This window comes from Dendropsophus ebraccatus, chromosome 2, assembly GCF_027789765.1.
Source record: "Dendropsophus ebraccatus isolate aDenEbr1 chromosome 2, aDenEbr1.pat, whole genome shotgun sequence".
NCBI classification, from domain to species: Eukaryota; Metazoa; Chordata; class Amphibia; order Anura; family Hylidae; genus Dendropsophus; species Dendropsophus ebraccatus.
Window position 1 is genome coordinate 196784334 of NC_091455.1, and position 12705 is coordinate 196797038.

The 12705-nt window shown below is 43.6% G+C and overlaps 1 protein-coding gene and 1 pseudogene across 4 annotated transcripts in view; both read left to right on the forward strand.

Annotated features, from left to right (window-relative positions):
• LOC138783824 (macrophage mannose receptor 1-like) overlaps window positions 1-7277 on the forward strand; it is a 56355-nt gene extending 49078 nt beyond the window's left edge. For 2 of the 4 annotated variants that reach the window (XM_069959027.1, XM_069959025.1), the window contains exons 26-30: window positions 1146-1289; window positions 2702-2818; window positions 3952-4119; window positions 4679-4714; window positions 6958-7277. In XM_069959027.1, the coding sequence (XP_069815128.1) occupies window positions 1146-1289; window positions 2702-2818; window positions 3952-4119; window positions 4679-4714; window positions 6958-7166 (674 nt within the window). In that variant the 3' untranslated portion in view covers window positions 7167-7277. The remainder of the gene's footprint in view (window positions 1-1145; window positions 1290-2701; window positions 2819-3951; window positions 4120-4678; window positions 4715-6957) is intronic. The other 2 variants (XM_069959026.1, XM_069959028.1) reach the window with 2 other exon arrangements.
• On the forward strand, window positions 6817-6917 carry LOC138785030 (U6 spliceosomal RNA; annotated as a pseudogene).
• Window positions 7278-12705: the final 5428 nt, after the last annotated feature.

Here is a 12705-nt window from a genome sequence, read left to right on the forward strand (position 1 = left end):
AGGGATGTCACTCACTATATGCACAGTATAGGGGGATGTCACTCACTATATGCACAGTATACAGGGATGTCACTCAGTATATGCACAGTATACGGGGATGTCACTCACTATATGCACAGTATAGGGGGATGTCACTCACTATATGCACAGTATACAGGGATGTCACTCACTATATGCACAGTATACAGGGATGTCACTCAGTATATGCACAGTATACAGGGATGTCACTCACTATATGCACAGTATACGGGGATGTCACTCAGTATATGCACAGTATACAGGGATGTCACTCAGTATATGCACAGTATACGGGGATGTCACTCACTGTGTAGCCAGCCCCCACATATTTCCCTCCCCCGATAGTATAGCCATAACATATTATCCCCCCCCCCCCCGTGTAGCCCCCCACATAGTATAGGTCCCTGTGCAGCCAGCCCCCACATAGAATAATCACAACATATTATCCCCCCCTGAAGCCCCCCACACAGTAAAAGCATCCCTCTGTAGCCCCCCACATTGCATTTTTCCCCTGTACAGCCCCCACATAGTATAGGACCCCCTCTGTAACCACATGTTATAGGCCCCAAGTGAAGCTCCCACATGAGCATTCATGTAAAAAACAAAAAAACAAAAGTATACTCACCTCTGGTGGATCCAGCAGGTCCTCTCTGGTCCGGTGCCGTTAGCTGCTTACATATTCTGTTACCGGCAGCCCGATGCAGCCCGGCCCCGGAGGCTCACAGCTCCAGACCCGCGGCGCCTGCATCTCTCTCCCCTCCTGCTCGGGCGGGCAGCAACTGATGACGTCACACGTCTGCCGACGAGCAGGAGAGGAGAGGGATGCAGGAGGCGGGGCTGGAGCTGTGAGCCTCCGGGGCCGGGCTGCATCGGGCTGCCGGTAACAGAGGGGGGGGGGCTGCACTCACCCATCCAATGGCGGGCAGCGGCGGACAGCGGCGGGCAGCGGCGGGCAGCGGCGGGCAGCGGCGGGCAGCGGCGGACAGCGGCGGGCAGCGGCGTCAAATTATAATCTCTGGAGATCACAGTGGGCCCCTGCCAGAGTGGGCCCGGGGGCGGCCGCCCCCTCTGCCCCCCATCAAATTTCGCTACTGCTTTTAACTTAAACTTTAACTTTGATCTTAAAGCTGTCCCTCCCACTGACCCACCTGAAATGCCAGGAACATGCCCGGACACTTCACAAGCCTGGATTCCTTTCCGTAGCCATTGCTATTCTTTTATATCGTCTTTCGTTGAGTGGTCTCAAGCATCGGTACAATGTGTTCGTCATGGTAAGTTCTAGAAAAATATAATAGATACAAATGATAATATATGCAATAAGTGCTGATATTAATATATAGTGGTGACTTTTAATTCAAAGTTATGTCAACATGTACGGCTATGGGTAAAAGACGGAAGTGGTAAAATAGTAAAAACACAGCACTAGCAGATTCCTTGTTTTTTAAAATAAAAAAAAGTAAAAAAAAATATATAGGACAGATATGTGTTTTTACACGCATGCCGAGGTATAAAGAATATCTTTTTGGGAGTGGTCCAAAAAATATTATTTTAAGAATATCAAAGGTTTTTTTTTTGCCTGTAATGTGAAGAAGCAATGGTTCTTTACAGGCTGTCAAACCTGCTGTATATAACATGTAATAATATACACTACTGCACCCAACATCTCCTGGGTAACCTGCTGTATATAACATGTAATAATATACACTGCTGCACCCAACATCTCCTGGGTAACCTGCTGTATATAACATGTAGTAATATACAATACTGCACCCAACATCTCCTGGGTAACCTGCTGTATATAACATGTAATAATATACAATACTGCACCCAACATCTCCTAGGTAACCTGCTGCATATAACATGTAATATACACTACTGCACCCAACATCACCTAGGTAACCTGCTGTATATAACATGTAATAATATACACTACTGCACCCAACATCTCCTGGGTAACCTGCTGTATATAACATGTAATAATATACAATACTGCACCCAACATCTCCTGGGTAACCTGCTGTATATAACATGTAATATACACTACTGCACCCAACATCTCCTGGGTAACCTGAGTACTGCATTAATCAGTGTGTTAAAAATTTTTAGAACATTTTAAAAAATATAAATAACTCCCACCCATAGTAACTGAAATTACCCCCGTTTTCACAATACAAAAATGTGGTGAATTAGTGTACAGAATTGTCAATACTAAATTGGGATAGGTTTGTGGCGACATGGGGGATAGGTTTGGGGCGACGTGGCATCTTGTGTGTGATGGGGGGGGGCAAGTTGACCCCTTGCAAGAGGGCCCCTGAGCGCTATATTATCACTTTGCTAACATAAAACTTTGTTGCTTGGTTTGTTTAAATGATCTGTTCAAGTTTTTCCAATGGGAAGGTGGTCATGTAACATGTGAGAGAAAAACAGGATTGTCTCAGAAATTGATTGCCTCAATCGGATTTGCAATATCTCGTCATTCTAAAGTTATCAACACAAAAAGTTGCTTTGTGCTCAGTTTCAGCTCTGTGTTCAGCACCATGGACAACACATTAAATAGGTCAAATAGCTGTGCATCACAGGGAACGTTCACGGTTTTTGTTGCAACAGGCATGAGATCTGTAAATATATTGTGTAAATGATGTCCCTACAGAACACAGAATAATGTACTATGTAACTTTTATAGGAGCCAGTTTAACCTCCATTGAAGATTCAACAGAAGTAGATTTCCTCCTCCGTCATACAGAGTTACTTACTGACCAGCAAAAAACATTTTGGATTGGACTGTACAAGAATGTGGAAGGTATAGTATAGTATCAGACCATTGGAACATTGACTGATTTGTTGCTCATTTTATTATTAAGATGAATATTCTGCAATATAGTTGGCCACGCCCATATGACGCCATCGCTGCATAGGCCTGTCCCTCGTCAACCATTGGAACAGACCAGCCTAAAGGTCTAGGCCCCACCCCCTGTAGGTCAGCCCATACCAATGGCCACTGAGGAGGTCTATGTGCCAATGACATCACAGGGCAGGGCCAACAGTGGTGTTGTGGGCGTGGCTAAGTGGTGCTATGGCTGTGAAGACCCGCCCAGATAGCAGATGATAAAAGATCACTTTTTACAGGAAAAAGCACCATGACATTTACCCATTACACCTGTGTAGAGAAGTTATAATGCAAAAAGGGGGTGACAGTGTCACTTTAATATAATAATAATTCTTACTGGTTCCGCAGCATATTACATAGCTTTGCCAAATTGATCATTGTACCCATTAGGGCTCACAATCTAAATCCGCCTATCTGTATGAGGAGAACATACAAACAACTCCTTGCAGATGTTGTCCTTGGTGGGATTTAAACATAGGACCCCAGCGTGGCAACTCTACAGTACTAACCACTGAGCCATAGTGCTGCCCATCTAGTTAACAAAGGTAATATATGAAAGGAAGGAACACCACTAAGCATTCAGGAGTAAACTGACACAAAGCATATGGGAATCTCCAGGGCTGCTATGGGTTTTACGTTGGGCTAAACTGCTCAGTGGAGTCAATGGTTCTCATTCTTTTCAAACTTTTTCAAACAAAACAAACTGAGGAGCAAAACTGACACCTGGCACCCCCACTGATCATGGCTGGACGGGTAGCAGGAAGTTATCATTGTTGCGCCCATGGCGTATGCCAGGGAGAAGGCTGCCGATGGGTGGACGTGCAGATGAGGCCAGATTCACTAAGAGGCATGCGCCTCTTAGCGAATTCTGCAGGCCAATTGGGGACAGGGCCTGATTTAAGACCGAATACTGAATTTAGTTCTATCTGAGCTAAAACAGAGGGGGGAAGTTAGGTGAAGAACCCTCACAAATATATTTCATATAATACTGTAAAAAATGGGCAAGGTTTTTTTGTGTTTTTTTAAGAAAATTTTTGTGTTTTTAGATAAGTGGCTTTGGTTGGACAATACACCTATGGACTTTGTAAACTGGAACAATGAAGCGCCCCAAGAAGACATGTCTTCACAGTGTGTGATGATGGATGCCGTAAAAGGGACATGGGGAATCACACCGTGCATTTTCCCCAAAGGGTACATATGTAAGACATTAAAAAGTAAGTTATTATAAACATCTATCACCTTTTTATATTACTTTGCAGAGATGGAGGGGAGGAGTCTCGCCATATTAATACTACAAAAGCAATATTACCCCCATACAGTTGCTGTATAGTGTTAGATGCCAATTCTCTGCAGACCTTAAGTTATTGCAGTGCAGTTACATCCAGTGGCTACAGATGGTTTGCATTAAAATTTACTTAACTGATGGTAAGAAATGGGGGGGGGGGCACAGCAGGACAAGGAGAGATGTGGCCTTACTGAACCTTTGCATACCTCTGATTTTATATTTTTATGTTTATTGCATCCCATATTATGCAGTTATGGCTTGTTTGAAGAATACTGAAAACGAATTCAAACCACCCCCATACAAATCTATCCATATATACAGTATATAGATCTAGTGTGTAAGCCGCCCACAGATAGTTTTTGGTAATTGTACTTTCAGCAGAATGATGGAACTACAAAGGGGAATGACTCCCCCGTTACATCTAGAGCAAGATGAAATAGAAAAATGCATTGAATTGAATTTTAACTTATTGTGTATTGTGTCTACAGCTCCGCTCTCCACAGAAACAATAATGGAGAAACAAGGTACAAAAAATATTCCATCTACAAACAATACAATATGCATCAACGCTCTCTTACACAGAATGTGTATGGTGATCAGGAGGCCAGGGGGGATACTGTATGCATTGCTGCTCACTCTCTACATTCATTCGGCTAGATAGCATAGGGACCCCAATGCAGCAGTGGTTCTGGATATAAGTAATAGTAATTATTTCCCTGCACAGCTAATACTTAAAGGGGAACTCCACTTAAGGGTAAAAACACACTTGCGTATTTGCAGCGAGGCTCGCTGTGGATCTCGTCCCTATACTTTCAATGGCAGACAAACACGCAGCAAATGGCAGACAATCAGTGAGTAGCACCGGGACATGCCGGGACCCGCTGAAGCAAGCAGGAGCGGGGACCCGGTAATGTATAGTGTCCAGCAGCCAGGGGGTTAATGGGGCGGGCTGCGGACAAACTCACATCCCTGTTGCGTGTTTGTCTGCCACTGAAAGTACATGGACGGGATCCGCAGCGAGTCTCGCTGCAAATACGCAGCAAGGGGGCTCGCTGCGGATCCGGACAAGTGTGTTTCTACCCTAATGGTGTGTTCACACCTACAGGATCTGCAGCTGATTTTCTGCAGCAGATTTCATTTAAATAACTGAATACAGCATCAAATCTGTTGCAGATCTGCTGCAGATCCTGTAGGTGTGAACGCACCCTAAGGGTATAAACCCACACACCGTATACACAGCGTATTTACTGCTGCGATACGCAGCGAATACGCAGCAAAAACGCAACAAATACGCAACAAAAACGCAGCAGATTAGATCTAAATAACTGAACTCAGCATTAAATCTTCACCATCAAACTGCTGCGTATTTGCTGCGTATTTGTTGCGTATTTGTTGCGTATTTGCTGCGTATACGGTGTGTGGGTTTGTACCCTAAGAAAGATTTCACCCTGTTTAATCCAACGCATAATGCAAGTTTGTAATTGACTTCTATTACATGAATTGGGCCATTTATCTGCAGCACATCCTGACTCACATCCTGAAGCTGCTGAAAGTCCTCACTTCCTGGTCTACTCTGTCTCTACTCCTCTGTCCTCCCCCTCCCTTCTGAGACCAAAGTCACATGATCTCTGTCTCTTCTGTTGCCAGGCAAGCTGTAACACCTCATCTGTAACCCTGCCCACCACTAACATTGCACCAATTAGTGAGCACCTGGCCAAGGGGTGGGCGGGGAAACAACAGAACAGTGACAGCCACCTGAGCAGTATAGGGGAAATAAAACAGTTATTTCATCTTTCTCTTTCTAAGACAGCGATGAGCAGATACTTCAAGATGAGGCAGATACTTGGCAGTTGGCTCTGAGGTGCAATGCGTGATGGGAAATGTAGTTTCCTGGCCGGCGCCATCATGGATAGGTTTAGAAAAACTTGTAACTCGGGAATGGCGGCAGCTAGAAAGACGGCTCAAAATACCCAGGACAACTTGGGGAGAACAGCTAGGTTTGGGAGCACTTAAAGTTTTAGCTCTTGGGTAGAATACTTCTTCAAGGCCATGTTCACACCAAGTATAACGACGGCCATTCTGTGACCCGGCCAGATCACAAAATGGCCGGTATTACTGAAGAGCATCCCGGCCGGTACTGCAGCAGCGGCCGGATGATCTTCACTTTTGATTAATTCGGATGCCGGTGCGCCCGCATTTTAATTCACTGCTGCACACGCTCTGGCCACATGCTCCATTGTGTGAACTGACATGTCTTCTGCGGCCGCTATTCAATGAAAAACTGACATGTATACACTCCAGCTGGGATTCCATTCATTCACATACAACGTATGTGTTGTGTAAATCACGGCCGTTGTTGCACATTGTGTGAACATGGCACCATTTACATCTGCATTAGAGGGTCCATTCTGCACTTCTAGAACAGTTTTCTTGTTTTTGATGGAAAAAATATTTCGTAAAGCAGAACTATTGTTACTAACAAGAGAACACCTTGGTAGAATCTGATGGACCCTATGTCTGGTGTCTATTGTATAACGCAACCAGCAGAATATCATGGCCGATAAAAACGGAAATGACACTTTCCTTCTTAGCTAAAATACTCTTCAAAAATGCTGAGGCAAAGCACTCGCTTCGGCAGCAAATATACTAATATTGGAACCACAGAGAAGATTAGCATGGGCCCTGTGCAATGATCACAAGCAAATCTGTGAATCGTCTATAGGTTATAAGTATGTAATAAAGTTCTAACCTATATTTTTCTTCACAGAAGAAAAGACCTCGCATGGCATGACCGTTGGTGTGGTTGTCCTCGTCATGCTTTTTCTTGCTGGCGCGGCCGTTGCCGTCTTCTTGGTTTATAAGAGGAGATGGATACAGCCACGACCAGAAAATGGTTTCAATAATCGAATATACCTTGACGGTAACAGCGATGGCATGAATGTCCTAGTGGAAAGCATAGAGCAGAATGAACATTAAAATGATGTAAAATCCAACTGTACCTGTACAATAATATCCTGGATCATGTATTATACATTTATAAAGACTGGTGCACAAGATGCTTCAAATCAATAAACATATTCTTGAGAATACTTGTCATACAAATAAATTTTATTTATAAATATAAATAAATAAAAATTTTTATATGTGCATAATCGCCAAACTAGCACTTACAAGCCAGGGTGTATAGCCCTGTGTGTACAGCTCTGAGCTCTGGAATGAGGGGATGCAATGAGCTGCAGAGTAGTGTCCTATTAGACAAATCGATTTTAACGATAAATGATCAAAAACAAAATTGTTTATCGTTAACTTGAAATTGTTCACCATATTACACAGAACGATAGTTGCTAGTTACGATTGTTACTGTGGAATTACAGCGATTGAATGTGGAACAATTAACGATGATCTAAATCAACAATCAATAACATATGAATCATTTTTTCCCATCGATGCCTGCAAGTACACAGAACAATTATCGTTTAAATTCAAACGATATAACGATTTTTCACACGATAATTGTCCCATGTAACAGGGCCCTAAGAGTGGTGCTGGTGGGATGGTTGGCCTTGTAGTGCACTGCAGCCTTACTCACTCACTCACTCACTCGTCTCTGCTGGCCACTAGGGCTTTATGGGAATTTGTAATTTGAGGTTTGCACCTGGTAACATTATATACTGGTAGGAATATGTGAGAAGTCGTCTTGGTTTAGTACTATATGGATATTACGTGTTGACATTAAGAGGTTCTTCTGTGGGGTTAGCTAAATTAAAGGGGTTGGCCACTTTATAGTAAAATAGTTCAGTATACAGTGTGGTGTCCCACCACGGGTGTTACTGGTCTATACACCCTTTGCAAAAGTCTGTACTTCAAGTGGAGGAATAATGAAGTTGTGCCTAAGTTTTACCACTAGATGTCGCTACTATTTGTATATGCACTTGTATATTGCACAGCTGTAGTGAACAAGGGGTTATTGTTTGTTTATAATCTGCGCACCAATAAGAGCTCTCTTCTCTTCTTCACCTATATCTATTCTTTTCTGTACTGCACTTTGTTCTCCACCACTCACAGTAGGTATTACACATCCTGTAGGAAGTTGTCACATGGGGAGAGGAAGTACACACCCACACTTAGAAAGTCTTACCCAAGTCTTGGTGAAGAGAGGACACAGGACAAGACTGTCCCTGCAGTAGTTCAGCTGGGCTCTGTCTCTTCAAGGTCCCCAACAGGCCAGTGTAGTCTAGTTGTGAGAGAAGCACTGAGTCTCTTTTTTCTCCAAAGCAACACTTATTCTTATTATGCAGTGCTAAACTGTTCGGGAGAGGATAAGTCAGAGATCACCCCAACCCACACCGTGAAAGTGCAGGACAGTATCCTGAAACAAGAGGAACTGATACAGATTGAGCAAAGTTGCTACAAGCCTACATACTCTATCTTACAGCGCAGGTGTAACCAGGTAATTTGGCCACCTTGGTCAACTCAGGTAACAAGGTCTGGGGCTTGTGTCACCCTAGGAGGATGGGTCACCCGACACTGTAGGGCAATAAGTGGTACAGCGACGATTCTATTTTCAAGTCTACTATTTTCGCTTCACTTCTCAGCACACAACCAAGTCCGTTTAGCTCCCCTGCTCCAAAAGCTCTTAACGCAGATTGTGTATAGTAAGAAGTCTATTATCTGCTGCTGTATCAAATATTTCTGCAGTAAAGATTTTATTTATGGTAACAGGACTCAGTGATTATTGTTCCAGCACCTACAGAGTCACTACTCTATCCTTGGATCATCTCCCCTGCTGTGGTTGGCGGAACTGATAGTCCGGGTGGGTCACAGCTCCACTCTGGACCACCGTGATAAGTACCCAAGGGACCCCCTCACAGCCCAGCAGGTCACCAACCACAGGGGAAAGGGTATAGCTAGTCACCCTAAAATCAAAGCAGCTGTGCCTCCATACCTGTGTGCTTAATCGGCACTGGCGTCACGACAGTACAATAACTCCGACTATACTCCGACCAACCACCACAGTAGTGGCGTCACACATCACCATCTGGCAATTAAGCGTTTGACTGTAGTACTTCACATACAGTATAAGTAAGTGTACTCACTGCCCTTACTGACAGCAGCTCCCTGTGTACCTCCAGGCTGTGCTGCCCTGCTCTGTGGTGTTCCTGCCCATAAAATGGCTGACATGAGGAGCATGTGACCGTGCCCCGCCCCCAGTGTCCACCACTGAGCCTGTCTATGGAGATTACAAGGGGCGGAGCATGGTCACATGCTCCTCCATGTTGGCCATTTTATAGGCAGAAACAAATCAGCTTCCATAGCCCTGTCCCTGCGCGGTGATCCACCCAGGAGACGGATCACTCTGCAGGGGGGCAGGGCTATAGTCCCGGTTGGCCCTCCACCTCTAATGATCATCAACGGAGGAGTCTGGCCTGAGGCGGATGACTGCCTCTTGATTATCAATAACCCCTTTAATTCTGATGAAACATGGAGTCCTAGAACTATTTGTTTTAATTGAATACAGTGAATTGCAAAACTGAGGCAGGTCAACCACAGATGTTAATATTAGCTAAAAGGAGAAGTAAAATAAAACCTGCAAACACAGCTTTTTTTTATGTCCGGTATAAAATTACAACATTTTGTTGTTAGTTTGAATAACATGACAGAAATGCATCTTTACAATTCTTCTTCTTCTTTTTTTTTTTTTAGTAAGTAATAAATCACTCGTGTTTTTCTAAGGCTATGTTCACACAGCGTAAGGGAAAGGAAACAAGTCACTATCTGCAACTTTGTATCAACTTCGTAATGCCGGAAGCGATAATCACAGTGAGTTCATAAGCAGCTTGACTGTCCAAGGATTACAAAGAAGCTACAATGTTGTAGATAAAGCCTGCCAGGGACTTATTTACATCAGTCATCTTGGAAGGGAGGGGGGGAGGTGGAGGAGATGGAGAAAAAAGCTCACAAATAGTGTCTTGAGCAGAAAGCAGCAGCTCAGAACTGGGAGAAAAAGCCTGAATAGGTAATAACAAATTGACAGACTCACCATGGGCAGCGGCATATGAAAAGTTATGTTTGAGTGGAATACTACTTTAGGTTATGTCTCGGTTATGCATATATGTAAATGACTACAGGTCAGAACTGATTAGACATTGGGGCATTAAAAATGCTCTCCCTGCTGCTCCATAAAATGTCCCTCAGAGGCTCCTTTTGGGTATTGTACCACTTGGTGAGAGATCAGTGCCTGCAAAATGTTACTCTATGATGCACTCAACATTTTAGAGACTTTAAAAGGGGCACATCAATGGATTGAGAGAAGCAGAATTTTGCCCTCTAGTTCATTCCGACCAAGCTGTGGGACAGTGGTTACATGACGGCACACTGGGAAAACAAAGTCCAGATGGCCCGAATGGACCAGTAGCAGAGAAGATGATCAAGCACAAGCAGCTCCCACAGTTTCCTTGTCAACCATCCAGATACAGGCCAATACACCCCATGTCTCTGCCCTAAACATTTCTAAGCACTTAAAGGGGTTATCCAGAGCTACAAAAACATGGCCACTTTCCCCCCCTCTCTTGGGTGGGGTTTTAAACTCAGTTCCATTGAAGTAAATGGAGCTAAATTGCAAACATCACCTGAACTGGAGACAAGAGAGGCGGAAAAGTGGCCATGTTTTTTGTAGTGCTGGATAACCCCTTTAACAGAAGAAAATCTGGTGTAAAGGCATACATCTTCCCTTCAAGAAATACTTAATAACAGCTAATCAATAATTGATCTTCATGTCCTTACGTCAAGAGAAAAAAAGCTGCTAAACAGTTAGGTCACCTCAAGGGCCCACTAAAGGGTAGGGCCCACCGGGAGATTCCCCTGCTCCCCTGTGGGCCAGTCCGAGCCTAGATAGGGAACCTTTGCTCTCAGGCTGCTGCAAAACTACAATTTCCATCATGCCTGGACAGCCAAAGCTTTAGCTTTGGCTGTCCAGGCATAATGGGAATTGTAGTTTTGCAACAGCTGGAGAGCCAAGGTTCCCTATCCCTGCATTAGTATGAACAGTAGCTAATATCCAGAGGAATCACCATGTGCAGCATGGACAGCAGCTAGACGGGCAGGGAGTCAAAAAGTTCATGGTAAGTATCACAGGTATCTGGAGCCATACCGACTGTACAGCATCTGACAGCCGCTGAAGGGTGCATGGGCGAGGATCTAGAGAGTTGACATGACAACAAGGCGGTCCCACAGATTTACACTTGGGTTCAGGTCTAGGAAATCAGGAGACAAAGATAATACTTGGAGGTCTTGGTCATGCTCTTCTAACCAATTCTGGACGTTTCTGTCCATGTGACATGTCTCATTGTCCTGCTCGACATACCCATCTGCCTCAGGGAAGACAAACAGCATGCAAGTGTGTACAGTACGTGATCTTCAAGGATGGGTTCCTATACAGATAGTGCATCCAAATATTGATATATGATATATTACCATCCTCCTCAATGTAACAGAGCATCATACGGTACACAGGAGGGAGTGTAAACGTTTTCTCTATCTAAAGCCAACTTCAAAGGAATCTGCTAAAAGCCTTAGGTGGCAATGATTGCAGAGTCCCATCAAATCACAGTAATTCCCACTTTAAAAAACTGAGACTGTAAAAAGATTGGCTCAGCTTTAGTTGGGCAATATTCTCTCATGTGCAGCTGCTGCTTCCCTATTTGTTCTTGTTTGTTCTCAGGATATACATTTCTTAGAAAATCTCCCGGCTAAAAGTTCATAATTTATAATATAATATAAAATAATAACAATGATAACAATAATAATAATAATATTTTTATTTATATAAAATTTTTATTGTACACGACTCTTACACGACCCGATGTGCTGTTGGGTATGAAGGGGAATATCAGGTGAATAAGTGTTCCTAAGACCAATTATTACAAATACTTGGTTCATATCTATGAATCGTATGACCCAATTTCCAGACAAGGTGGCACTCAACGGCCACAACAAGGCTAAGACTAAATATGGCTGGTCCTCAACTTCCATTGATATCCATAGCACCTTCCTTCTGTGTATTTCCATCATCGATTCATACAGGTTAATATGTGTTCCAAGTGCCCTGATAGCTTAGGTACCCTCCTAATGTTTCCCAGTCACCTCTAGTCTTGAGGTGGAGGTAGAGACCTGACACCAAACACCACCCAATACATTTTATACACATGGAGATTTTCTACCTCCCTCTCCGATTTTTCCATCTCCTCCCTCTTTTATTTGCGGTTTTCAATTTCACTCTTGGGTTACATCTACATCTGACTCAACGTCAGGCCAACTCCTTACTTTACATATGCGGCAATGTGCCTACACCTTCAGTATTATAGTCAGTATAAAACTTTGATTTACCGAAAGAAAAAAAAAAAGACTAGATAATTTCAAAAACCAAATATGATGCAATGAACTGACCAAGGGGAGTGTTGTCTATTTGAAGGATTGCGGCTTTCTAGTTAAATTGTGTAATAACCATGAACAGGAG